Source organism: Gallus gallus, chromosome 17, assembly GCF_016699485.2.
Source record: "Gallus gallus isolate bGalGal1 chromosome 17, bGalGal1.mat.broiler.GRCg7b, whole genome shotgun sequence".
Lineage (NCBI taxonomy): Eukaryota > Metazoa > Chordata > Aves > Galliformes > Phasianidae > Gallus > Gallus gallus.
In genome coordinates this window covers 9,326,691-9,353,891 of record NC_052548.1, presented here as the reverse complement: position 1 = coordinate 9,353,891, position 27,201 = coordinate 9,326,691, and the positions used below count along the sequence as shown (strand labels likewise).

The window sequence follows — 27,201 nt, the reverse complement described above, 5'->3', positions numbered from 1 at the left end:
GGGCGGGGCGAGGCCTGCGCGAGGCCGGGGATGGTGAGGGGCGGCCCCGCGCCGCCATGGAGCCGGAACGACAGGCGTTGCCGCTGGAGAATGCCGCCATCCTGTCCGAGGGCGCCCTGCAGGACGGGCACCGCCTCTGGATCGGCAACCTCGACCCCAAGATCACCGAGTGAGCGGGCGGGCGGGTGTGCAACAGAGTGGCGGTGCGGGCCCGGCGCCGCCCTCCCCCCGCGCGGCACCGCCCCGCGTCCCCCCGTGGAGCCGCGCTCCGCGGCGCTCCCGTTACCGGCGCCCCCCCCTCCTCCCAGCACCCGTTCCCCTTCCCCTCCTGGGCTGCCCTCCGTGCTCGCTCGCCGTCGGGCTCTGCTCTCAGCCCCGCCCGAGGTGCAGGTGCACGGTTGTCCTCGGGCGTGCTCCACCTTCGGGCCGGTGGCCCCGGGGCTGGGAACGGCTCCGTTTGCCCACCTGGGGTGGGGGTACGACCGCGGACGTGTCCTATTCCCCGAGGGGGAGGCCAGGGTTCCATTTGTTGTTGTGTTCCGTCGGTGGGTGTGGGGCGGGCAGGGGGGACAGGCACTGCAGCGTGCACCTCGTATCTCCCCGCTGCAGATAACGATCTCCTCAGCCAATATAATGCTCAACCCGCAGAACTGCGGCAGGGCTTGCTGCCCGGTATTTGGATGGTGTGCTGAGAAGCAACAAACCCACACAGAGCAACGTGGGTTTATATTTTTCTAAAAACAAGCATTTTTGATTAACTATTGTGCGTGCTATTGCAGAATACTTGTTCTCCTTCCATCTCTGTGTGTGTGCAGGTGCTAGGCTTCTATTCTAAAGGTGGTTCATCTTAGCAGTGCCCTGCTAGCCTCTTAATGGAATCGTTAATGCATTGTGCTTTACAGCCATTCAGCTTTGGGTGGTTGTGCGTTAATTACCATTTCTATCCCACAGCTCTGTTGCTCTGGTTTGCCTATGTTCACAGAGCAGGTACAATCTGATATGGGACTTAGTGAGCATGTTTGCAGGTCCTTCAGGATTCAGGAGTTTGGGCTGATGCAAGGGGAAATCTGGTTGTTTGTAAATGCATCAGATCCTTCTTGTTTTGGGGTTAATGGTGTTTTTAAAGGTTCTTTCAGTCTGCATTTCTCTGAATCTAGGCCAGGCAGGCAGCAGCTTCATGCAGTTTCATGTGAAATGATTCCATATCATCAAACGTGTGAAGTTTGCCCAGCAATGGGTGACAGTGCTTGTTGCCCATGACAGGGTTGTGTTTCTGGCTTAAGTCTCGTGTCCTGCTTTTGGTTTTGCTCTAACAATGTCTGTACTTCACTGAAGAAAAAAAATGGTAATCTGTTCCATTCTGAAGAATATAAAGGACATTCCTTTTAATGCATTGTCAGAGTAGAGAAAAAATGTTTCTAGATCAGTTCAGTAAATTCTTATAAACCAGCCTGACCCTCGCTTTCTTATCCTAAGGTCTCACAGCTCTGCTCATGCTTGCTTGTCTGAATAATCCCTGTTGAGCTTACTAATTGCATGACTAAAAACACATACCTGAAAGCTAAATAGCTGTTTCTTCATTTGCTGCTTTTATCTGATTTTAAAGGGTTGCCCCTGCAATTTTCACGTTAGATTTGTTTAAGATGGAGTAAAGTTGATTGGTTGTTAGTAGGGTTAATAACTGGTTGTGACTGTCTTGAGCAGAAATGAGTTCAGAAAGTCTTGAATTAATCCAAGACTTCCATTTAGAGAGCAACCTATAACTGCAATCAAGCACTGGGGAGTTAATAGGTAACGTATACATTTGAGTGCAAGCTGTGGTAATAGGAATTCATGAATGTAGGGCTGCCTACAAATTACAGCCTGCAAGTTGGTGGCTTATGGGAGGTTATTGCACTGAGCAGCTGTGACTCAAATGGGAGTCTCCAAGGGTGTCAAATGTTGTCATACCTACTTGTTGGGGTTTGATGCGTCTTCTGGTGGGCTAGCTTCCCTGCTAGGAACGTTTACTTGGATTATTTCTTTTATCTAGCATCCTGAGAACTGTTCTGCATATGGCAGTAGATAATGTTGGGGGTTGCAGCTTCTTATCAGCTGGAAGGAGGCGAACTGACACCATGTGTCCACACGGCGGGTCGTGGTGTAGGATGTAATCTGTAGGCAGTTCCAGTGCTGAACAATCCCTGCTTTGGGTTCTGCTGCAGCAGGGCATGAGGAGGGCAGTGGGTGGTCAGGTTCTGGTGTCACTGTCACTGAGCAGGGAATCCATAGGCTCTCTGCTGTCACTGCCAGCATGGCCTGGTGCAGCACTTGTCCCCTGGAGGCTGGGAGATGCTTTGTGCTGCACCCTTTGCTCACATCACTGCTTTGTGACTTCTGTTGCACCTCCCGCGTGGCACGTGGGGTAGAACTGCCTCCTCTGCTAATTCCTTTGTGTAAAGCCTTTGGAGGCTTACATTTTTGTCCGCTCGAAATGCGGCACTTCCAGTACTGCAGTTATACAATATGTGATCTGGTTTCTAGTAGCCTTTGAATGACTGTTAATTACCTGCAGGTATGAAATAGTGGATGTTCAGCTTCCTTGGCTGTTCAGCTGCTTGTCTGCAGTCCCATCTTGATGAGTCTCACCTAGCAAACAGTGTGTGCATGAGTTGTTGTTACAGACTCCTACTGACTCCCAGTGGGGCAAAATTCTTTGCAATAATAGGTTTAGCATGTGGCCCGGTACCTTTGCAGTATCCTTGGGATAGCATTGTTCAGAGGAAGCCTTGCCTGTGTTTGAATAGCACTCAGGGTGCCAGGAGGAAGACTGGAGGAAAAGGAAATGGGGGAGCTGCGGGTTTGTCTTGCATTCACATCAGATGACAGGAAGTGGAAATTGAGGTTGGCTGTGGTGATCTTTGGGGCCACATCTGTGCGAATACCTCTTAAGCTCTGGATAAGCAGAATCACTGCCATAATAAAGCTTTTTACACGTTCACACTTCTTCAATAAACCTTTCAAGTTTTCCGTGACAGGTCTTCCTTCAGTGCTGAAGTTGTCTTTGCTTGGGGATAACAGTCAAATTACTCTTAATGCCTCACTGTATTAACAACAGATTATAATCAAAGCCTGGAACTTCTAGTTACACACAGCTTCATTCGGAGCCGTTCCTTGCAGAGGAGATAGCTTGCATTGCTAAAAATTGCATGTGTGGTTTGAAAATCACGCTTGTATCATCTAGATCTAAAGATTATGAATGAAATTGGCCACATAGGTGGCTTCCAAACTCTTCTAATAAAATGCTTTTTAAGGGAATGGCTACAACTTGCTGCCAAGGAAGCAGAAATGCGTTCTTTGTTGGTTGCAGAGTTTCCCGGGTTGGGAGTTGGAGCCAACAACGTGAATTGTTCCTTTGGCAGAGTAGTTGCAGGGGTTTGTTGTTGTGAAACAAAATGTGGTGAGGATCATCGCTGCCCTTCCCGTGACTCCGTAATTGCAGGAGAGGGGAACCTGGCCCTCCTGCATCGCTGTGCTGAACGCCTGCTGTACCTTCACCTCTCTAAAAGTGCACATCCTGAACGTTCACTGTGACTGTCCTGCGAGATGACTCACATTCCTGGAACTTTCTTGCCTGCCTCCTGAAGCTTAACAAAGGGCCATCTCTTGTTTCGAACATCCTATCGGGCTTTATTAGGAAAAGTATTGTCTGCTTGGACTGTCCCTGAGGTTACCTGATGCGTTCAGTGTCTTGGGACATTGCTGATTGCTTGCACCAGGACATGTCCTGTTCTGGCCAGGGCCTGCTGGTTCATCTGCAGTGGGAGTTACCCTGATGAGCTTCCAAAGCTCCAAGTGTTCTCTCATCTGGGAAGCTGGGAATTGGGCTTAGGCTGCACGGCTCGCTAGCTAACACTGTACTGCTAATGAGGAGAAGCTGAGTCCTAAGATGCCCTTAGTAAACCCTCAGACAATTCTTAATCTCTGGGTTGGGGGTCAGCTGGTGAAATAGTGACAGGTGTAATTTACCTGCTAGGTCAACTGGCAGTATTAAACACTGGGATCAAGGGAACCAAAAAAGCTGCAAGGAACTTTCAAGGTTAGATGTGTCTGTACAACAAATGTGCTCCTTGTTTTACGTTGCTTAGTGCACCAAGTGCTAAGCATACAAGTTTAGTTGGGCTTTTCCCTGATTTTTATTTTAAAAAAAGCACACTCCCTGCTGAATGGCAGGAGTGTCTGACTTCTGTGTGCATGTCACTGGAAAGCTGTCTGATCCAGGGACACTTAATTTTGCCTGATGCATACTGAGTTCTGTTTAGTGCTGTTTCCACCTGGTCTGCTGTCAGCTCCTGCTTGCAGTTCTGCTCATTCTGCCTTCCTGCTTCCCAGCTCCTCCAGGCAGGTGGGAATGGGGCTGTATTTTCAGCCGTGTCCTTGTCAGCATGCTGATACAGCTTGGCACAGGGAAGGGATGGGAGCAGCAGTGCTTGTGTGGGGACACGGAGGGCAGGTGCTGTGGGCTGGGACTGCTTGTGCAGAGAGATGGAGCAGAGGAGATGGAGCTTCAGACAGTCATGTCAGGGCTGGAGAGGGGCAGTGTTTATGCTTGGAAGTAGGTGTGATTTCTAGAAGGACAAGAGGCAAAGTCCTCCAACCCCCTTGGGAACTGTTACATAATTGTCCAAAAAACAGCTATTAATAGATCTCCTGCACGCTCTTCAGCTGGCACTGCTGGGAGGAAGGCTTTGTGCTTTGGGGTTTAGGGCTGTCACTGATGAGCTGCCCGGCCTCAGAGCTATGGCTGTGTAATGGGTGCCCACCTCTGTGTATATTTGGGAATTCATGCATGACTGAACTGAACCATTTGTGTGACTGAGCTTGAAATGCGTGTGTCTCTATCTCCATACTTTCAAAGTACTGAAAGGTGCCATATGTCTTTTCCCCCCCCCAGGTACCACCTTCTCAAACTCCTTCAGAAGTTCGGCAAAGTAAAGCAATTTGATTTTCTCTTTCACAAGTCTGGAGCTTTGGAGGGGCAGCCAAGGGGTTACTGTTTTGTGAACTTTGAAACCAAACAGGTACGTTGCTTTTCTGTTTTAAGGGAGTGGCTTCTTTCCCCATCTCTTTTATGTCAATGTAAAGCTAAAACAGGAAGGGATAAATTAAATGCGTAGAAGAGCTGTGACACACTGCTTGAGGTCTAAAATCTCTACTGGAATGATTATTCATAACAGGGTGGAACAGCATTGCAACGTGCATTTTTTTAACTGCTGTGGATTGAGTTTTATGGGAGTGTCCCCAGAAGTGAGGTTTCACTGCTTAGTCTAGATAGGACCAAGAGCATAACATCTCTAGTAGGCATTAGCAAGATCTGGCATACGTGTAGGGTATGAATGGGGCATGTAACCACTGTAACGAATGGCAGTGTTTCTAGAGAAACTGGTGTAGCACAGAGCTCCCTCAGCGTGCTGTTCCAATAGCTTCTGCATTTGATTTATTTCAAAACTTGTGATCATCTTCCCCATTTCCTCCCTGCAGCGACTGAAGGAATCTGCCCTGCTGATTTATAAAAGTCTGATTGCTCAGATGGGTGTGGGAGTCTTCCAAGTATTCCTGGGTTGGGATACAATGGGAGAAACATTCTTTGCAGACAGTTAGCTTTACTTTCAGAGGACTGATTTACAAAGAGAAAAGGGTCTTTACATCTGAGACGGTTATGACTGAAGACTTGGTTTGTTTACCGAACTGTCTTCCTTTGCATCCTGTGCAGGAAGCAGAAAAGGCGATCCAGTGTCTCAATGGGAAGCTGGCCCTTTCCAAGAAATTGGTGGTGCGGTGGGCACACGCACAAGTCAAGGTAAGCCTGTTGCTGTAGATAAAAATTAGTTTGCAAAGTCAAAAAAAACCTTAATATTAAGGACCAATTCTTACTAAGGCTGTCCTAGCTTGGCAAGATAATATCTGTCCGTTCTAGGAAATAACTCTCATGGAAACAGCATGAACAATATACCACTTCTCTTATCCTCCTGAATTAGCTGTGAATGAGAATAGGCTGTTTAACCTGATGTTCTTTGTAAAGATGCATCTCATCAGAGCTCCGTGAACTGATTACTTCTCTAAATTTCTGTTTTTCAACTTTTCCCAAACTTAGTGAAGGATTGGCTGAAAGACTGCATCCTTCCCTTTGTGGTTTTGCACCCTTTTTGGATAGGAGACGCATGGAAATTCCCAATTACTAAGCACTCTGTAACTTTGTTCCACTTCTGAAAGCACTTAACTGGCAGCAGCTATAATTATTCCTGACTTGTAAAGCAAGGTGTTTCATTTCTAAACTAAATATCATTTTATTGCTTGCTCTGCTGAATAAAACATCAAGTTTTTAACATTAAGTTGAGTACCTTCTGGAACATCCTTGTTTTACCGCCTCTGAATTCTTGTCTTGTTCCTCTGTTAGTTATTTACTCCAGCAGCTTATATAAAGCAACTTAGTTTGAATAACTGTTTTTGTAGAGAGAGAGTTTCTGTGGGAGACAGAGGAAGGTGCTTATTGTTATGTACCTTTGAGTAATGTGATTTGAACACACATTGATCATCCTGTAATCAATGTGCTACTCTTTTTTTTTTTTTTAATTGAGTATACCAGTGCATTTGTTTTGGAACCTTGAAGAAGATGGGGGGGCAGGAAAGAAAAAGGAAAAGCAGGTATCTTTGTTAAAGGAGACCATGTTGTTTTAATTATTGGCTTTGAAGGCTCCAGGCCTTTGTCAGCACATCAGAACTTGTGCAAATCCAGTCTCCATTTTCTTGAGCGCTGCAGCTACTGGAGCACCATGTGCTTCCGGATGCCTGACGAGCGATCCATAAAAGGAGCTTCAGCTGGGGGAGAGTGTCTGCTCAGCTGGGAGTTCAGCAGGGTAGCTCAGTGTGCAGCCAGCCAGGGGATGGGGAAGAACATACATAAATAATCAGTTCAGCTCGCATGGCATTTTATAATCTGTGAATGGAAAGATTTAACGACACAAAACCTTAGCTTATTGCAGCAACTGTTTATTTTAGGCAATGACAGCACTGTGCTAAGTAGCTCTAAGATGAGCAGCCAAGGCTTACTAGACACTGTCAATTTGAGCAGCTCTGCTCAAAAACAAATCTGAATTTGTGCCAAGCGAAACAAGGAAGCAGAACGCTGCGAATAGTTCAGGAGGCCCATTGCCCACGGAGAAGACAGACTAACAAGCTGCTTCTCACAGAAAGGAGATGGCTCACAACTGATCCTGAATGTGTTTCTCTTCCATCACTGCATAATTCTGAATAGCTGTGTGCTTCGGTTACCTTCTCACTCGGAACAGTGTCTGTATAAACAGTGTAGTGGTGCAGTACTGTGAAATTTAGCATTTGTCTTAGATAGATGGGAACAGAAAGTAACAAAACAGGATAAGACGTAAGGATTCGTAGAACGGTGCACATAAGTGTGCAGTATCAGAGTCCACGTTATCATGTTGGTACTCAACAAATATGGTTAGAATTTGTTGTGATGTTTGGCCATCAGAGTCAAATACTTCATAGTGAAGGATTCACAAAATCTGAGGTTATATTAATCCAAATATAAAGTGAATCTGTCAGCGAATGTTTTTGTTCATGACTCCAGTTTTGACTTCAATACTAGTCTTCCATTTGCAGAGATACGATCACAATAAGAACGAGAAGATCCTTCCGATCAGTCTGGAGCCATCGTCCAGCACGGAGCCACCCCAGTCCAACCTGAGGTAGGAGATGGAGTGGGTGAGAGGTGACCAAACTGTGGCAGTGTTGGGGAACTGACACCGTAGATTTCAGTAGGATGAAGAACTGGTGTTATCTTTGTACTGAAAATCTAACCTGCAGGTGGGCAGCATGCTCTGAAGCGCCCCACATGAAATGAGCTCCTTATGATTTGATGCTCATTTTCTAGCATACTAAATTGCTAAGAAATGTGAAGGAGAAGAGACGGGGGGAGGAGTTGGGGCATGCAATGCTTGTTTGGCCTGAATGTGCTTTCTACTTCTTCACATGGATCTCAGTGAGAGGTGTTGTGCTGTGCTAATTTCATTAAGTGATACTTACGAGCAAGAATTTCCTTTATAACAGTAAGAGATTAAAACAAAATATTTCCATTAAATTAAAAGAAGAAAAAAAAGTACCATGTTAGGAAGTACTGAACAGAGAGACTCCATCACATAGACTGTTAGCTATGTCAGTGGTACAGTGGAGTTGTTTTAGTGGGGATGGATGCTGCAGGGAAACTGCAGCGGAGAAGGGATCATTCCTCAGTCCATACCCAGCAAGAACAGTGGATAAGAAAACTCCCAGGAATTTGGGGTGTAACCTAGGAGAGCATCTCCCTTTGGGATAAACTTTGGTAATGTTGAAATAATGTTTCTTCCTGACTCAATTAGGACCTGGGGTTTTCCCATCCCAAGTGGTCTTTGTAGCTGTGAGGAAGTCTGGCTTTCATTTCTCTGCTGTTTCCAGCAGCCTTGCCTGAGCTGTGCTCTGCTGCACATGCTCAGACTGTTTTAAATGACATCATTTTACATGATGTAGGAAGCCTTGTTGTGTACTTGTCTAGCTTAGAATTCTCAAGAAAGTGCTGAGTAGGTGCAAGGATGGTTATTTTGCAGTGCTGTGTTGTATCATGGAGGACCTTTCCTAAGCAAATCTGTACTGAGGATTTGAATGAAATAGTGTGGGCCTTAAGCAGTAGATTCCTGCTTCCTAGTTTCACGCTGCTGGTGGAGGCAGTGATGGGGGCTGCCCAGCTGCTCCTGGGGTAAGCAGGGATTCCAGTGTCAGCAGAATCTCTGGATTGCTGTTAGTGTGATACTGCGCTAAGATTAAGCTCAATTTCTCTTCTGTTTTTCCTCTTTTCAGTGTCAGTGCAAAAATAAAGGCCATTGAGGCCAAGCTGAAAATGATGGCAGAAAATCCAGATGCAGAATATCCAGCAGCGCCTGTCTATTCTTACTTCAAACCACCAGAAAAGAAAAGGACTACTCCTTATTCCAGAGCAGCCTGGAAATCTAGAAGATGATGCTTATTGAATGGATGGTGGTAGCAAGAAACACTGCTTTGTACGCCTGGAATCCTCCAATGCTTTTGTACTTTGTAGGGTGAGAAGGATGCTCCACCTGAGCACAACACGCTGTACGTGGCACAGTGTTTGTGACACTTTGGGTGGTCTGCTGGGTGCTCTTTGTTGCCGTGTAGCTTCACAGCTGAGCGCTGTTCAGAAAAGTAGGTTCCATTCAAAGCCTCTGCTGAACATGCAGACAACCTTTGGATAGCTTGCATTCATTAGCAAGATTAGAGACAGTAACCAGTGTACGGAGTGAAGCACATCCAAAAATACTCTATTTAACTGATTACTTTTTAAAGTCTTTTTGAACTAAAGGTATTCCAATTCGTGTTTTTAATGGAGGGGGAACACCTGGTTTTGATTAACATTCTGTAGTTACCATGGAAAACTTTTTCATCTCAATAAAACTCATTTTAAATAGTCTTTGCAACACTTAGTAACTGTGCATGTGATATTTTCTATGCACCAACCCAAATTTATTTTGCATTTTTATTTGCTGGCTTTGTAAGTCATGGCACAGCACAGGTATTCTGTGTCATTTGGGCTGCAGGCATGTGCCTCTGCGTTGGAATTGGCGTAGTTACGCACCAGTGGGGTCTGTTCTGTGCCATGAGCTTCAGAGTGCAGCAGTGGCATCCCTAATATTTGTGTTCAGGAACCCCCGTTAGTGGTAGCTCTTCATAAACCAGATGTGACAGCGTGAGAATAACGCTGCAGCCTCAGAGACATCTGTCAAGCACATGACCTCAGTGTTTGCCTACCAACCAGTCTGACCTTTATCTTTTTGACTGGCTGGTAGAGGTTTCTCAGTGTGATTCAAGTGGCACAAGTATCTGTGGCAGCGCTGGTTCTGCTGCCCGCTGAGGCTCACCCATACAAGGCGTCTGGTTTGGGGCTGTCATGGAGGCACTTGGCTGAAATCATCGGATCTGCAGCTCGTTCTTCTCCTTAAATGTTCTGTGCAAAATCTGAGGAAGGGCCGCCCTGGCAGCGTTTCCTCCTTTTTGCACGTGGGGCATTGGGAATGTGTGCACTCAGGTGCAGAATGCACTGATGGTACTGGAGTCTGCTTTCTCACATCCTTCCAGTGGTGAGCCTTTAGCTAACCTGTCACTCTTGAGTTGCTTCTCCAAACTGGTAAACAGGAGCAAGAAAGTGATTTTTGAACAGCCCACCACTTCTGAGCACAAGTGCTGCTCACTTGTATAACGAAGTCAGGTTTGCATTCCCAAAGCAGCACACCTGCCTTCGAGTGCAGAGCATGCTTCCTGCTCCCAAACTTTGCTGCCAGAATGAAGCTTTGCATGTGTACGGTGGATAGATTGAAAGCCTGAATTGCTGGGAAGTAGGTCTTGTACTGTTAGATACTTGCTTGCTAATTTTCTTTGGGTACCTGAGTAAAAAGAAAGTACGGTTTGGAGTTTGTCCCCCTGTGGATGTGTCAGTAACACTCATTTGCATTCCTCTGTGAGCAGCCTGTGTTTTGTTCTTACGTGTGCTACCACTTGTAGTCCTCAGGATGTGCATCTGCATTATTTCAAACCATTTCTGTTTTTAATAGGAATTTAGAAAATGCCCAAATTCAGGTGAGGTGTGTGGTGGCATTCCCTTCAGAACCATATTTTGATATTTGTTTGTATTTAAATTAAACTTGTTGAAATTCTTACGGCTCTAAATAAACGTTTAAAATGCATGTTTTCTTCCAGGGAAGTGAGGGTGGTACGCAGGAAGTGAGGGTGGTAAATGCTTGGCACCAACCGGAGCCCACTGATACCATTCTGTGTACAATAGCTGCAGTCAGGTTTTTTTTTTGCACTGCCCCGTCGGTAACAGAAGTGCGTTGTGTGGCGTTGGGCTGCGGCAGACCTGGGGGAGCACAACTGCAGGGCCGCGTCTGCCGCCCGCTCGGGCAGTGCTCCCACTGCGTGCGCTGCCTGGGAAAGCCGCAGCAGCAGAGCAGAGCCGAGCTGTTGCTGACACCGCACGTGGGAGCAGGTAAATGCTCGGTGACGCTTCCGTACATCAACGCTGGGGCTATCAGCCATCTTAACATCGCTTTGAGAAGCACCTGGAGGCGTCGCAGGGCAGAGCGGGGCTCACGGCTGCTGGGGCTGGAGCTGCCGCACGTCCCTCACCTCCGTCCCGTCCCGTCGGGGTTTCTTTGGTTCCTCTATTCCCGGCAAGGTGGGGAACCGAGGGAATCGTTCACCGTGCCTGTCGTGCAGGTTGTTCCTCGACAGTTCAGTTTTCCTGCCCCATCGCTCAGGGCTGACGTGAAGTCGTGCCTTCACCTGAGGGAACGTTTCCACGCGGTTCAGTCGCTCACGGATGCAGCCGCTCCGTCCGCGCCCTGCGGTGGTGGGGGGAGCGCGTGCGGGGGCAGTGGGGCCGCGTGCTTTCCCCGAGCAACGCACGGACGCGGCCCCGACGCGGGCAGCGGAGTAACCCGGCGGCAGCCTCCGCCGCTCCGACGGGGCAGCAGAAGCCGGGCTGCCTGCCGGGCTGCGCCGCGCCCGTCGCACAGCGGCGCGGTTCTCGGAGCACGGAGGGCCGCCGGCGTTCCGACGTCCGCAGGAGCCGCTCCGCGTTCCCGGTGGAGCTGCGGGAGCGGTGTGAGCCGCGCGGTGGGGTGGGGGTTGTGCCGCCGTGCGGCGGACGCTGCCGGGCCTCGGCTCGGCTTTCCGGGGCTCTGCTCGGGCTTTCTTAGAACCTCAGCGTTTCAACCCAATGTCTCGTATTTATTCTAAAATGGCTTTCATCTGATTTCCCCCTCGGTTAACAATTTAGCTGTCAGAATCAATAACCGCGAGGATCCATCCCCGGCCGCCATCAGCTCACGTTACCGTCCTACAATTACTTCATGGTGGAACCGCTGCTGGGGCTTTGCCGGGGAATTATCAGGTTACTAATGAAGCCCGGGCAGCGGCGGGCGGCGCGACACCGCGGCGGTGGGTGCGATCCCCCGGCCCCGCCGGGCTCCGTGCTCAGCGCGGTGCTCCCGGGGCCGCGCCCGGCGGAGCCGCCCGAGCTCGGGCCCCGTCCGTGCGCTCCGTCGGGGCGGGCGGCGGCGGGGCCGGGAGGGGGCACCGGGCCCCCGCCCCTCCGCCGCGCCCTCGGGCGGTGCCGCGGCCGCCGCAGGTAGCGGGGCCCGGCGGGGCGGGCGGCCCCCGGGGCGCGGCGGGGGGGCGCCGCTTCCTGCCCGGCCCGCGGCCGCCCCCGGCGGGGGAGCGGGGCCGGCGCGGCTCCCCGCCCTTCCTGCCGCGGCCCCGGGACGCGCCGCCCGCGGGCACGGAGCGCGGCGGCGGCGGCGGGCGGAGCGGGGCGCGCCCGCCCCATGCTCCGGAGCCATGAGGGCGGGCAGCCCCGGGGCCCCGGCCGCGGCGCCCCGGCCGGCACCGAGGCGGGCAAGGTGAGCGCCGTCGGGGCCGGGCGCGGGGCCGCGGGGCGGTGCGGGGCGGCGCGGGCCGGGCCGGGCCGGGGCCGGGGGCCGCTCGCCGCCTCCCGCGCCGAAGGGGAGGATTTCGCATCCCGGCGCTTTCTGGGGCGTTTCGCGCTCGGCGGAGGGAGAGGGGGAAGAATTTCGATTTTTAATTACTACCATTAAAAAAATCAAATTTGCAATTCTTTGGGTGGCCTGATGGATTCCCTGATTGACAGCCGGAATTGACACTCTGGGTACCTCTTATCTCGGGCATTTACGGCAATTTCTAATTGCAGGTAGTTTGTGGGGTTTTTTCAGCGCTTTGGCTCGCATGGGAACCGAGCGATTACTTCAAGAGGCCCGGGTTAAGTGCAGGCAGGGAGAGAATTCAATCCACATTCAAATTGCTTCATTAAAGAGACGCAGCTTTTGTTGCAAAGGATTTAAATGGCCACTAGAAAGTTCTTATTTATTGTTTTGAGGCGGTTTATATAGGGTGCCCCGCGCTCGCCCGGCGCATGGAGCCGCAGCCGCCCTCTCCCGCTCTCTCCCGCAAGGTGATGCCGCCGGAGCCGCTGCCCAAAGCGACCGCCCGCTGCCTCGACCCGCACGGCCGCGCCATGGTAAGCGGTGCGGGGTGCGGGGTGCGGGGCCGGGACGCGGCGGGGATCGCGTTGGGAGCGCCGGGGCCGCGGCTGACGGATACCCGCGCGGCTGTGCCCGCAGTCGCAGCCCGACGGGGAGCCGCTGCCCGCAGCCCTGGAGAAGGAGGACGCCCGCTCGGCGCCCAGCACCCCCTCCACGCCGTCCGTCTGCTCCCCGCCGTCCTCCTCCTCCTCCTCCACGCCGTCGGCCGGCAAGAACGTGTGCTCCAGCTGCGGGCTGGAGATCCTCGACCGGTACCTGCTGAAGGTGAGCGCGGGGCGGCGGGGGCGGCGGGGCGGCCGCGGGCGGCCCCGGGTCTCAGCCTCTGTCCGCTCCGCCGCAGGTGAACAACCTCATCTGGCACGTCCGCTGCCTCGAGTGCTCCGTGTGCCGCACCTCGCTGCGGCAGCAGCACAGCTGCTACATCAAGAACAAGGAGATCTTCTGCAAGATGGACTACTTCAGGTAGGAGCCGGGCCGGGGGGTTCACGGCGTGCCTGGCCGACGTCTGCGGGACCGCAAAGCTGCTGCTCGGGGCGGCGCGGGGCTGCGGGAGGAACGGAGCCGGGGGCGGCCGCGGCCCCGCCCGGGAATCCTTCCCCGCCTTCCGCTGCTGTGCGGGACCGCGGTGCGGGGGGACCCGCCGTAGGGCATTGTCCTGGACGGTATGGCCCAGCTTTTAGAAGCGTCCCCGGCCGTCTGCGGGGCTGAATGGTTTCTAAAACCGTTTTTATGCCGGCTAGCACCAAAAAAAGCCGGAGTGTCGTTGGTGTCAGAGCGGTACAGAACCGAAACCATTCTCGCCCCCGCGGTCGGCGTCCCGCAGTCGGGCCGCAGTCCGGTGATCGCCTCTGGGTGATAACCTCACACCGCGCGTTATCCCACAAACCGAGGCGCGAGTGGTGGAGGAATCCTGATCTCTTCGCTGGGGCTCCATTCGCCCCACAGCCTTCAGCGCCGGCGCTCCCCGTCCCGACGCGGTGCGGGAATGCCGGGAGGAAGGGAGAGCCGCGGGCAGGAGATGCTCAGCGCTGCGGGGCTGCGCTGCGGGACGGAGCGGGTGGCGGCTGTGCTGCGAGGGAGCGCGCTGCTATGATCCGCAATGGCTTTTTTAAAATTATTATTTGTTTTTGCTATTATTGCCGTTATTGTTATTGTTATTATTATCTGCGGTGAGGCTGTCCCGTGCCCGCCCGTCCTGGTGCCGCCGTCGGGTGCGCACCGCCGGCTCCGGTGTCCGCTGGAATCCCCCCCGCATCCACGGACGTTTGGGGAACTGTGAGGTGCCGCTTCGCTGCTTCGGAGCCCTTCCAGCGTTTTCCATTAATTAACAATCGTTTTGATTTCATTACTATTTTGAAAGGACGGACGTTTTCAAAGACGGCTTTAAAGCAGCGAACCGAATCTCGAAATTGCCTTTGGGCAAACGCGGGGAACGAGATCTGCCCCCAAAGAACCGTCTGTGCCGGGAACGGCGGTGCGCAGCGCGGGGCCGGAGCGGAGCACGGAGGTGGGCACGGCGGCCCCGGTGCCGCTGGGGGGGAGCTCCGCACCCGCGCCCCGCCTTTGGCTTTAGCACAAAAAGATTTCGGGTTTTTTTTTTTGTGTGCGTGTGCGTGAAACGATGTGGCGCGGGGCCGGGCGGAGCGGGGCCGATCCGCGCTGCCGCCGCCGTCGGTTCCCGGTGCTGACGGGTCGGGCCGGGCTCCAGCAGCGCCGCGATCGGGAGCCGCAATGCGGGGGTCGCGGGTCGGGGCCGCTGGCGGTCGGGCTGCAGCCTCGGGCGAACCCCACCCGGGTTCTTCTCCGAGACGGCGCCCATCTTCGCAGGACTGCCCCTGCAGATCCCGGGGCAGCAGGGACGCAGCGCTCGGCAAAGCGCAAATCTGACTCTTTAGACTTTTTATGACGATTGTTCTTTTATTTTTCTTTTGTTCTTCTTTCTGTCTGTCTTCCTTTCTATCTTTTTTTCTATTGCTGCATATGAAGTGTGTTTTCTAATAGCGGAGCAGGCAGCCCCACTGCCGGCTTCCGGGGTGGATGCAGCTGTGCGGGGATCGCTGCCCGGTGCCATTGCTGAGGGACAGCACGGTGCCACCCGCCGTCACTGCCCCGTGCCCCCTCCTGCCCCCAGCCCTTCCCCGCACGTGTGAGGCTGCATAAGTGCCGGCCCTGCGGCAGCTCTACGGCTTAGTGCATTTTTGAGCAAGCGTTGCAGTTTCCTGTGTCTTGTCAAATAATTGCATTTGGCATTCAGGGCTCCAGTGCTTTGAGGAGAACCAAATTAAAACTGGAGCTCGTGGAGCTCCGTCAGAGGAACGCTGTGTTCCCAGGCGATGCGAGGGCTGCTTGCAGCCAAACTCCCACGGCTGCAGAGCTGGGTCCTGGCATGGTCCTGCTGTGACCCTGGGATGCTGCACTGCGCTGGGCTGCCCGGGGCACAGACAGCGTGCATGGACAGCTGCCCCAGTATGCATCCCTGAGGGTTGGAACAGCATGGGGCCTGCAAGTGGGCTGGTGGCAGTGTGACCTCTGCCACCCGTGTTCTCTGTGCTGAGAGACGATGCTCCAGCCTGGGCACAGCTGTGGCTCGGCATGGAGATGGGCTCGCTTTGGTCTTCTGTATTGCTCAGAGTGATCTCTGGGAGCTGCTGCTGCTGCTGGGGCTGCATTAGGGTCTTCTTATAGAGCTCACCAGGAGGGGACGGGGATGTTTGGGGCTGTGGATGGCCCTGGGTGGCCCTCACCTTGACTTCGTGGGTAGGAGTGGGTGCCAGGGCTGGGAGCTGCGGCACCAGGTGCCTTCCTGAGCCCCAGGCACTGCAACCTCCCCACGGTGGTGGGATGGGGTGACTCCTCCCTGGAAATGCTGGTGCTGCTTTCTGTCTCCTGTCGCGGAGAGCTGGCAGTGTCTGCTCACCCAGCCCCAAACCCTGCATGGGGCCAGGGCTGGCAGCGATGCCTGGGCTGGGCTGTGAAGTCAAGCTTCGCCATCAGGGGTACAAGTTGGGCAGCATCCTGTTGCAGTGTGGCTCCGTCCTTGGCCCTGTCCTTGGCCCCTCACTGCCAGGCGGGCAGCAGGAGCCCCACGGACCACCCCCTGTGCCCTGCGGCCGCTGAGTGTGCGGGGCTCGCTGGGCTCTCACTGCCCGGCATCAGGAGCAGCGCGGTGCATTGCAGGGGCTGCGGTCGGTCTCATTTCTGAGCCACCCTCTCCAGTAGCAGCACGGGGCTGTGCCTGTCCCAGCACACTGCATTGCCCGCTCGGAGCAGGGAGTTATGGAAGTGGGGAGAGGCGACTACCACGTGTTATTAGTTCCTCTGAGCCTGCCCCCTCGTCTGAGAGCGTTCAGCAAACACGACTGTTTATATAGCGCATTGTTCAAAGTAATTCGACTTACAGGAACGATTTCTACTTCTAAATAAAAAATTAATACAGTTCTTTTGTTTGTGCGTTTATATAAACGAGCTGGCACAAAGTCAGTTTACAATGTTCCCATCTGAAGTAAATTAGCGAAGTCTCTTAGCTAAGTCTCTGTATAATTTCAGCTCAGAAATGTCCTCTTTAAGCAGCCTTTTTTTGTTGGTTCAGGTTTTTTGGGTTGGTTTTGGTTTTTTTTTGGACAGCGATGGTCAGGCTGAAACATTGAAATCTTTCTCTTCCTCCCCAGTAGTTCGGTGGTTACCAACTGCAGTGCAGGACAGCCTGGCAGCATCTCCCCAGGCCCATGTGCTGCATGTGGGGCAGTGGGATGGCACGGCTGTGCTCCTGCTGCGGGGCTGGTTGTGGTGCGCTGCATGTCGGTGTGCCGGGAGTCACGGTGTGCTGGGTGTGGTGTGCTGGGGGTTGTGGTGTGCTGAGGATTGTGGTGTGCTGGGGGACACAGTGTGCTGCACGTTGCAGTATGCCCTGCACCTTATGCTTGGAGCTGTGGTGGCTGTGCCCGTGTTGGCAGCCTCGCGGCGTTGCAGTGCTCGGTGTGCTCCGCTCAGTGTTCTCTGCCTTTGTTGGAAGGAAACGCTTGAGCTTTTGGGGCTGAGGATGGTAGCAGCGTCTGCGGCTTCCAGAGCCGGGATGGGGCTGAGGGCTGTGGGGCCATTTGTGAGCCCTGTGGTGCTGTGGCCGTGCCGGGATGTGCGGGACACGCAGTGGCTGAGATCGGGGTTGTGTCGGGGCCAGCATCAGCTCTGCGGTGCTGGAGGAGATGCTTGCCTCTTCCCACTGCTTGCTGCTCCGTGTGTTTATTTATTTTAACAGTAATAAAACTTGAACGTGAGCACCCACCCGTGTTAGCAGAGGCTGAGGGTGGCTGTGCCCAGGGAGCTGCCGGCAGCACAGTGCTGAGATGTGAGGCACGGCCGCCGGTGTGTGGGGATGGAGTGGCATCGGTGCCTCCTCATTCTGCTGCAGTACTTCCCAGCATAAATAAACCTGAGCACAGTCATCATCTTCTCACTGCGAGGAGACCTCCTTGTAGGAGGAAAGAGCAGATGCATACGTCTGTACATGTTAGGAGAAAACACATGTTTTGATTTATTGCAGTAGGGGAAAAACAGCTTTAACAGAATTTCCATCTGAGTGTCACACTGCCTGTTATCAAAATAAAAAGCCTGTGAACTTGGAGGCTGATTCACTGCACTGCGTGACCTCAGCGCTTGCTCACACAGCTCAGCCCTCGGCTGCGCCCTGTGCTGGAGGTCCCTGCCTGGGAGCAGCTCCGGGGCGGTCTCGCTGCCGCCCTTTCTCCATGTGGGCTCGGGGGGCTCGGGGGCTTCAGGGGCTGCTGCCCACCCTCACGCTGTGTCCTCTCCTCCCGCAGCCGCTTCGGTACCAAATGTGCCCGCTGCGGCCGGCAGATCTACGCCAGTGATTGGGTGCGGCGGGCGCGCGGCAATGCCTACCACCTGGCCTGCTTTGCCTGCTTCTCCTGCAAGAGGCAGCTCTCCACGGGCGAGGAGTTCGGCTTGGTGGAGGAAAAGGTGCTGTGCCGGATCCACTACGACACCATGATAGAGAACCTCAAGCGGGCAGCAGAAAATGGTACGTGGCCACGACACAGCCCTTGGCCCAGGTACTGTGTGGGGGATATCGCTGCACATGGTGAGGGGCCAGGGCTGTTTCCATGCATGGAGAGTAGGATGGTGCCTGCAGAGCAGCTGCTCCTGCACTGGGCATGCACGGGTCCTGCGGCAGAGCCGTGTGCTGAGGGCAGTGCTGAGCATGGCCCCAGCCCTGCTTCCACCGCACCGCTGTGCCTCGCTGCCGCATGTGGCAGGTCAGAAAGCCATGGGGATTTGGAGGCTGTGAGTCATAAATCTAGAAGGTGGGAAACCTGGCGGGTGGACAAACCCTTCCCATCATTTTCCACTGGCTCTGCCCACCCAGGGATGCGCTGCAAGTGGCCTTCATGTTTCCAAATGTATCCCACTGCCGCCGGTGCCATGAGGTCATGCAGTGTCATGGCTGCGGGGCAGCGGCTGAGTGGGTGCTCAGAACAAAGTGGCTTTGGAGGGTTTGTGAGGCCATGCCATATCATGTTACTACTGGGCTGGGCCAGAGAGGAACCTGCCCCACATTCTCAGGCTGTGGCTGGCTGTGTGGCAAGGCGAGGATTAGAGCTGCAGAGGGCCTGCCTGCTTCTCTGGTGCTCAGCTAGATTGCAGGGACACTGCCACCGAGATACTGTGCAGCTGCGGAACTGCCAAGGGAAGTGCCTAGGGACCCTCTGGCACTGGGAGTGCAGCTCCTGCCTGTGTGCCACTCAGTAGTGCTTCACGGGTGTGGGGAGGCCAATGCCACGTCCCAGCCTGTGCAGCATGTGGAAGCGATTAACAACCTGACATGAAAATAATCAGTGTTTCTGTTTACAGCATTTGGGTAAGAGGATGGAAACTGTGTGCCCTGTTGGGCTGGGAGGCTCCAGTGGCTGGCTGGTGTGAAGGGCATAGCGCATGCATGGAGGGGCTGTGGGTCTGGGGGAAGCATGGGGCTGTCGGGCTGCAGCTGTGGCTGGATCTGTCTGCAGGGTCCTGCAGTGCCCCGGTCCTGCCCAAGGGCTGGGGTTTGTGTTGCAGAAGTGGCCGTGGTGGTGCCAGGACAGGGGCTGAGTGTCCCCAGGCAGGTGCCCACCTCCCTGTGCCCCTCGGCTGGAGGAGGGGATGGGAAGGCTCTGGGGAGCAGTGCTGCTGCAGAGTTAAAGGGCCACGCGTTTTTCCCTCTCCAGTAATTACCCAGCAATTTCTTCTGCACATGAGGTTTTACACACAAGAAAAATAAACAGATGTTGCTGAAGTCAGAGTCCCATTCATCATCCTAAAAGAACAAGTCAAACTATATGAGAAAGTCCTTCAACTCCAGCCAAGACAATCACAGCCCTGTCCAGCTTGCAGAGCAAACACCGTGGTGTGCAGGCGCATCCTGGGAGCGGGGCGAGCGCCAGCCCCGTGCGTGCACCCTCTCTCATCCATCACTTCTCTGGGCAGTGCATGGGCTCCACTGCGGACCCCAGTGTGGGGTGGGGGCCCTGGCCCTGGCCCTGGCTTTGGCCTCTCCCGCAGTGGCTCCATGGCTGTGTGAGCACAGCCAGGCTTGCCTCAGCACCTCTCCCTCCAGAACGGCTGCTGCCCTGGGCAGTGGTACCATGCAGACTGGTGCCGTAGGGAAGGGGTTGCTTCTGTTGTTACTGCCTCAGGGCCCAGGAGGAGGTCAGGGAAATTTGGGGCCAGGGAAAAGAGCAAGGAGCCTGTTGAAATGAGGCAGGTGATGGAGACAATGGGGATGAGGCATGGTGTGGGTCCTGGTGTGCCCAGCAGCAGGCAGGGCTCCTCTGGGCTGCTTTCTGGGGGATGCAGCCAAGTGGTGACCATGAGCCGGGGCTGGCAGGATGTCAGTGCTTTCCTTTACTGACCTCAGAATCCATCTTCCCACTGCCCTTTCCCCATCCATAATTCCCCACATCTTCCACAACATTGCTGCTTTTCTGCTCCTTGCTCTGACCTCACTGGGCTTTTCTTTCACAGGCAATGGGATCACACTGGAGGGGGCCGTGCCCTCAGAGCAGGACAGCCAGCCAAAGCCAGCCAAAAGGGCCCGCACCTCCTTCACCGCTGAGCAGCTGCAGGTAGCGGGGCTGGGCCAGGGCTGGGAGGGTCTGCGGTGTCAGCCACAACCTGAGCCCTCTCCTTGCCACCCACCAGGTCATGCAGGCACAGTTTGCTCAGGACAACAACCCCGATGCACAAACGCTTCAGAAACTCGCAGACATGACGGGGCTGAGTCGGAGAGTCATTCAGGTGAGGGGCGGCCGTGGGCGAGCATGCAGGATGCAGTGTGTGGGATGCAGGCATGGGATGCAGGTGGATGCAGCGTGTGGGATGCAGCATGTAGGATACAGGTGTGAGATGCAGGTATGGGATGCAGATGTGGGACACGGGGTTTGGGATGCAGGTGTGGGATGAAGGCAAAGTGTGGGCACCATCCAGAGTTGTTTTACCAAAGACACATTTCAGTTTCTAACGTGTAAAAACCTGGCTAAGGCCTCAGTTATTGAGACTCTTCATTCAGCAAGGGATCAAGTAGCCCACGTGCAGGGCGATTCCTCATGGGCTGTTTTTTGGAGGTGCTTTGAGCAGGAAGCGATTTGTCAAATGCTTGTGGCTGTTTCCTTGCTGTGGCCGTTGTGTGGCCTCAGGGCACTGCTCTGAGCTGTGACTCGTGGAAGGATTTCACTCCCAGTTTTCCTTCAGAAATAAAAGCACGAGAAAGAAAACACCACGATCATGGAAAAACCTCCACTCGTGTTTTAGTTCTGGGGCGTAATCCCCCAACCACTGCTTTAATTAAGAGCAGTGAGACACAGTCATGGCTGCCGGTGGGACGGAGCAGGGCTGTGTCCTGCAGCACCGGCATTTCTCAGCTGTAACGGAACGCTGTGGGACCAGCGATGCTGTCCTGGTATTTGTGTGGGCATTTCCACACACGGTTCCTTTTGTGACTCCTCAGTGGTGGGTCTGTGTGTGAGGGGTGATGGGTCCCTGTGGGAGGTGATGGCTCCCTGTGCATGAGCACAGCTCAGCCCCCTGCCCTCCCTCAGCGTTCGCTGCTTTCGTTGCAGGTTTGGTTCCAAAACTGCCGAGCCCGCCATAAAAAACACACTCCCCAGCACACGGTGCCGCCCTCGGGGCCTCCCCCGCCCCGCATCCCCTCCTCCCTCGCCGAGGACATCCACTATTCGCCCTTCAGCAGCCCGGAGAGGGCCCGCATGGTGACGCTGCATGGATACATTGAGAGTGAGTGCGGGGCTGGGGGCGGGGGGGCACAGCTTGGCCCCACAGAGCTCCTGGGCGTTACCGCCGCTGGCCCTCCCGGGCTCTGTCATGGCGAGCGGCCCGCTCAGGGCCGGGTGTTTCACACCCCCAGGCCATGACGGACCGCCTGCGAGCGGTGTTACAGCAGAAGGGTGAGCAGGACGGAGCACCTGGGCTCTGTGAGCCCTCAAAGCTTCTCCTCGCCCTCACGGCCCCCCCCCCCCTCCAGTGGGTCTGGGCCCTGACGAGCCCCAGCCTGGTGGTGTCCCCTTAGAGTCCCCCCGGCCAGGCTGTACTGTGGGCTGGCTGTGGGCACAGGGCTGAGGCCTTTCTCCTCCACAGGTCAGGTACAGTGTGGACAAGTGCACTGTAGACTTCCCTACACGGCTCCTCCAGTGCACCTCAAAGCAGACATGGAAGGACCGCTATCAAATAGGGGTGAGAAGGTAATTCTGGTGCTTGCTGCTGCTTTGGGGCCGACCTCCTTCCGTAGCAATAGTTTTTGTGTAATGTCAGTGCCATCCCGCGCTCCTGTGAGCAGCACTCTGTGATCTGGCAGCTGCCGGCTCTCAACTGTGTTTCCTTCATTTTGGCGGCCTTAGAATGACTGTTGGTAAATGGCACCAGTGTGTTCTGTGCTGAATGCTCCCTGGTGTTGTGGTGTGCTGGGATGCTCTGGGGTCTCGTGTCCTCCTGCCTGAGCTCCCCTGTGCCTGGTTCTCCCTTCCCCCAGCGCTGCCACCGCGCTGCCGGCGCTCGGCCTGTGCAGCCTTCCATGAGTTAACAGGAAAGGTTCATTTCTTGGGAATTCCAGAATTGCTCAAAAAATAACAACTGGCTGTTACCGTATCATGAATCGGAATGTTATTTCACAATGTCTGGCTACGAAACAATATTGCATATTGATATTTTGCTGTTGAGTCCCTCAGCATCTGTCCATTCTAACACAGTGCTGATGTGGGGGCAAGGCTTCTGAACTGGCGTATACATTATTGGGATCCCAATTTAAGTGGTTTCATTCTGAGGAAATGCTGAGCCTTTGGCAGCTCTTACTCATTTGAGCTTTCATCTTTTAGAAGTTCTCAGCATCTCTTTCTCTATTCAGTGCAGCAACCAGAGATTATTGAGCTCTGTTTTGAGAAGCAGAGGCAGGGGCACAGCAAGGTTACTGCTTGGTCAAAGTGCTGTCATTTTATCATGACTTTATCACCGCAGAAACTGGAGAGTTTTCAGACGTGTTAGGTAGTTCTGAGGCCGTCATTCAAAGAAACTCCACAGCAGCAGCTAGCTCCTGTGACTTAAATGCTATTGCTTGCTTGCAGATGTTGCAGGACTGGGTTCTCAGGACATAGAGCTGCCTTCCAAATTCCTTTTCCAAACAATTCCTTCCATGGTGAATTCCAGAAACCTGCGTTGCCTGCGGGCTCTGTTGTAGGAGCAGGACTGGGGACAAAAATGGCTGAGAAAGAGCTCGTCCCCCAGGGAGGGTGGCAGCCCTGCTTCAGCTGGGCGCGTGCTGCCTGGCTGCTCCCCGAGATCCCATTTCTGCCGTGAGGGCCGCTTGTCTTTGGAAGCAACTAACACTCGGTTCCTGTTTCTCCCCCAGGTCATCCTCTTTCAGTACTGACTCCACAAGCTCTTCCTCGCCTACCCATGGCGCTCCCAGCACCACTGCCCCTCAGCCGCTGAAATGCAGTGTCCAGCCCAAGGCAACTGTTCTCAGTCATGCAGGAGAAACTCAGATTCGGCGTTCTCGGTTATTCCCATTGACCAGCATCTAACATCCGCTCTTATTTCTCCAGCAACACTCTGTGTATGTGTGTGTCGAGTGCAGAGTTGCATTTTTCACTTGTTTCTTGTGGACTTGTAGAATGACAGTGAGTCTCTCCAAGACAATGCCAGACACAGCCCAAATGAGTGACTCTGCTGTGCTTACAAACCTTGCTCCCCTGCTGTGGGAATACGAACACATCAGTACATGCTGAGTCATGGGGGGTTGGATGATCACCCACGAATATAAAGAAAGGAGGAATTTACGCGGTTTGGCCTGATTCTCTTTTTGCACCAGTGAAGCACTGTTGGTTCCCGGACATCCCTCCTTATTTACACTTGCATGTGTGAGACTTGAAATGGGCTCTGGCTCAGCAACTCAGTGTACACGGAGGACTCCTGAGCCAAAGTCACAGGTAGCTGTGACTCCACTAAGTGGAAAACACGATGCCAGCTGGAAATAGGCAGTTTTTCTTCCTCCTCAAAGTGCTTTAGAATCACATGTCCTTTGATCACTCTGTAAGGTAAGTAAATCTTAGCGTTCCCCCCATTTTATAGGAGGGGATATGGAGATGTCCCGAACCGAAAGGAGCGGTAGGGCTGGTCGGTGGCAGAGCCAGGCTTGGCACTCTGAAGGTTTTAATTGCTGACTTATTCTCAGAGCACCGACTGTCTCTCTCCTCTCACAGCCATTTGCCAAATCTTTTTTTTTATTATTATTCTCATTCTTTATTAACAAGCTACTTTATTTCCTTTGAGTCATGTTGGGTGACAAATGGGTGATTTGTGAATGTACCTACACCAAACTCTTAGATGCTCCATACACTGGGACTGAGAAATCCTTAAGGGAAGCTCACCAGTAGATGTGTAGAAATGACTTGCTCTGGCGTGGACCCCAGGAGAGGGGCCCGGCACCGGGCTCAGTTAGTGAGAAGAGCAGGGAGGGACCGGGGAGCAGCCAGGAAAAGTGCTGCCATCAGTGAGGCTGGCAGGCAGCGAGGCGATGCGTGTTCCTCCACCTGGCAGCTCCTGCTCACCCCTACCCCTTACCAGAGCACAGCAGCCGCTCCTGCCAGGTCCCTGGATGGAGGCATGATCCTGACTGGCTGTACACAGAGGAGCAGGCGTGTGGGGCTCACCCTTGGGGCAGTCTCATGGCAACAACAAAGGAAGTACTCGGCCGTCTGGCCGCAGATCAGGAAAAAAGCTCTGAAATGATACTTCATTGATGGTAATAACAAAAAGTAAACAGCTAGCATTTGCCAGCCCTTCTCAGCTTGCACTGAGCCAAGAGCAGGTCGCTAACAAAGCCCCTCTCCACGGGAACGCATGAGTCTGCCTTGCTGCTAACTTTCAGGAGGCAGCATTTCCGAGAATGTGAAAGCCTGTGATGAGCCACAGTCAGTGCGTAACGTGACTGAGCTGTGCCTGAGGAGCAGAAGACAGGAATCTACCAGTTATGTAACTTGTTTTTAATTCGAGCCGTAGATACTCGTGTTTTTCTCTCTGGAGATTAATCTCCAGCATCAGCCCCGCGTGGTGAGCTGGTGGCACCCGCACGGTGCTCTCAGCAGTCACACTGCATCTGCTGGGCGGGCACCAAGGGCTCCCAGTTGGAGAAATAGCTGAACACCAGCACACGTCGATATCTTGAAACAAATACATACACACACCTCTGTGCGCGTGTGTGTGTATGTATGTAAAAGAGAGAGTGCTGTAATATTTGGACAGCTAGGCCAGTGTTCTAATTGCAGCCAGCAGCTAGCAGATCTATCCTCAGTCTGAAATAACATTTGGAAGGAGAGAGGAAATTAGGTCCACGAAGTGTTATTGTCACCATCTGACATGTGAATATCCACTCCCAGGGAGTGCCCAAACACACCCCTGTGCATGGCCTGGCAGGAGGCACTGCTCCCCAGCATCTCTGTGCAGGAGCAGCCCCAGGGTGCTGGCGTTTGTGTCCCTTCTCCCTGTCCACTGGGGTGAGCACAGGCCCAGCACACCTCCATGGGCTGTGAGCAGAGCTCTCTGCTTCCTGCAGCTGTGAGGCTGCACGTCACTGTGTGTGCACAGCACAGCCGGGAGAGCTGCTGGTTCGGGGGTCACCAGGGCCCCACTCCTCCTCCATTTGAGCTTGGGCGTTCGAGTGATTGTTTTGCTGTGGAATTAGAGCTGTAAGCGAATGGGTGGCCATCCAACGTGAGGCTGAGGGAGAGACCTCAGGCTGTGACGTGACCTGACGGGCCGCAGTACTTGAGGTTCCCACAACTGTTTTGTTGAGGGAGAAAGCGGTCTCTTGTATTTATCTTCTGTCTCAGCAGTGCCATGAAAGGGAGGCTGTTAAATACGTATCTGCTAACTATCAGCTGAGTTACCGATCGCAAACCACTTGTGAGTCGTACTGTACATCCGAGGTCTGTGATGGACACCGCTGTCGGGAGCGGCTGTGATGTGGGCTGGGGCAGGCGGGGAGGGTCGCTGTGCAGCACGGGCCGAGGGCAGCTTCCCCCAGGTAGCCAGGAGCAGCTTTGCTAATTCAGAAATCAGGCTCTGTTTATATTAAGCCCAAATTGTTTGCAAAAACTGGAAGCAATTCAGCTTGTGCAGTTTTAGAGCTAATTATGTGTATGGAAAATACTCAACTGTACCAAGAATGTAAGAAATCCTCTAATTTATTCAATACATTGTTTCACGATCTATTTCACGCTGACTGTTGCCACTGAACCAAACCTTATCTCAGGTCATTTGCATTCATCTCCTGTCTGTAGATTAAAAGCAAAAAATAAAGTAAAATCATTCTCATTTTCTTAGTTTATTCAGTAATTGCCAAATGGGTTCTGGTGCAGCAGTGCAGACTCCACGTAACAAACTTCTGCAGTTGCTATTCCCAAAAACTTCTGCAGACAAAAATGCAGCGTAGACAGGCAGCGAAAGGCTTTTCACTCGAGTTGAATAAGGTAACTAAATACGGTGAGGGTCTGAAAGAGGAACGGTTTACAATTATTACCAGTTCTTTTTTATTTTGGCTCATGCTGGTTAACCCCAATGCCCAGCTAAAGGTGCTTACACAACTCACTGGTTGACGGGGAGCGGGACTCAATCCTGCACTGCTATCAGTGATACATCTGTAGGATGCCAACTATAGACACATCGGTTTTGTTTCATCAGCCAATCATTTTGTTGTAGCATGTTGCAATTATGCATGTCTTGGCTACAATGGTTAAAAATTCTCTGAACGAGTGGACAGTCAAGACTAATATTTATTTTAAAAATTAAAACTAAATTGTAAGCACTTTTTTGTAAAACCGATGTCTGTTTTGTTACATACTTTTAATGTTGTGCTTTGTAAATGTCTTATTTGTGTAATAAATAAAGTTAATGCAAGTAGAAGTGCTGGCACTTACATCCAGAAAATGATGTAATTCCATTTTATTTTATTTTTTAAATACTTTCTGGCTTACTAATCAAGCAGCAACCCACCCAGCTCTCCTCTTATTACTTTGTTAGACTCCGGCTTCAGGAGAGTTCAACAAATGTTCGTAGTAAATGGATATAATTTCCTAGTTAGCAAACCAGTCATTAAAGAATACCTCTGGTGTACATTATTACAATGATCAATCAATATCAAAGTACTGAGCAAAAAGAGAGGAAAGGAATTCACCAGGACAGCTAACTAAAATCTGGGAAAATAATGTTGATTAAGATGGATTTGAATGACTTCAACACCGAATCTGAGGCATTCTTTTTAACAGATTGTTTTCAGGCTTAATAACGTGTGTATGTGCTGCACCACACACCTCTCAGGAGCGTTGCTGTGAGAGCAGTCTGCTCTCTTTCATGGCTTTTTTTCTCAGCATGACTGATTAAGTGATTATTTCCACTTTTGTTTATGCTGACAAAGATGACAAAAAGATTATATTCCTGTAGAGGGGAAGGGTGGTGTCAGACCCAGTGACAAATTAGT

At 52.9% G+C, this 27,201-nt stretch overlaps 3 protein-coding genes across 4 annotated transcripts in view; 2 read left to right on the top strand and 1 right to left on the bottom strand.

Annotated features, from left to right (window-relative positions):
* The first annotated feature begins 4 nt into the window (after positions 1–4).
* RBM18 (RNA binding motif protein 18) lies at positions 5–10,787 on the top strand. Its single transcript, XM_415396.8, has 5 exons — positions 5–169; positions 4,934–5,060; positions 5,753–5,839; positions 7,660–7,745; positions 8,890–10,787. The coding sequence occupies exons 1-5, from the start codon at positions 57–59 to the stop codon at positions 9,047–9,049; spliced, it is 573 nt and encodes a 190-aa protein (XP_415396.1). The 5' UTR covers positions 5–56; the 3' UTR covers positions 9,050–10,787.
* A 1,625-nt stretch (positions 10,788–12,412) lies between these two features.
* On the top strand, positions 12,413–26,651 carry LHX6 (LIM homeobox 6). The gene is made up of 10 exons (XM_015279838.4): positions 12,413–12,503; positions 12,998–13,138; positions 13,242–13,427; positions 13,504–13,625; positions 17,981–18,201; positions 20,181–20,281; positions 20,358–20,453; positions 21,275–21,449; positions 21,810–21,913; positions 23,074–26,651. Exons 1-10 carry the CDS (start codon positions 12,429–12,431, stop codon positions 23,092–23,094), a joined length of 1,242 nt encoding a protein of 413 aa, XP_015135324.1. The 5' UTR covers positions 12,413–12,428; the 3' UTR covers positions 23,095–26,651.
* MORN5 (MORN repeat containing 5) overlaps positions 26,031–27,201 on the bottom strand; it is a 13,514-nt gene continuing 12,343 nt past the window's right edge. For both annotated transcript variants that reach the window (XM_001235418.7, XM_046901837.1), the window contains exon 6: positions 26,031–26,215. The gene's annotated coding sequence lies outside the window, so the exon portion shown is untranslated. The remainder of the gene's footprint in view (positions 26,216–27,201) is intronic.

What these genes read in the sequence shown, in the direction of transcription:
- LHX6 (XM_015279838.4), top strand. Translation starts at nt 12,429, where the DNA reads ATGCTCCGGAGCCATGAGGGCGGGCAGCCCCGGGGCCCCGGCCGCGGC. An exon ending in TCACCGCTGAGCAGCTGCAG is followed by an intron (nt 20,282 to 20,357) that starts GTAGCGGGGCTG and finishes GCCACCCACCAG; the next exon opens with GTCATGCAGGCACAGTTTGC. An exon ending in TGAGTCGGAGAGTCATTCAG is followed by an intron (nt 20,454 to 21,274) that starts GTGAGGGGCGGC and finishes CTTTCGTTGCAG; the next exon opens with GTTTGGTTCCAAAACTGCCG.
- RBM18 (XM_415396.8), top strand. Translation starts at nt 57, where the DNA reads ATGGAGCCGGAACGACAGGCGTTGCCGCTGGAGAATGCCGCCATCCTG. An exon ending in CTCGACCCCAAGATCACCGA is followed by an intron (nt 170 to 4,933) that starts GTGAGCGGGCGG and finishes TCCCCCCCCCAG; the next exon opens with GTACCACCTTCTCAAACTCC. An exon ending in GGGCACACGCACAAGTCAAG is followed by an intron (nt 5,840 to 7,659) that starts GTAAGCCTGTTG and finishes TTCCATTTGCAG; the next exon opens with AGATACGATCACAATAAGAA.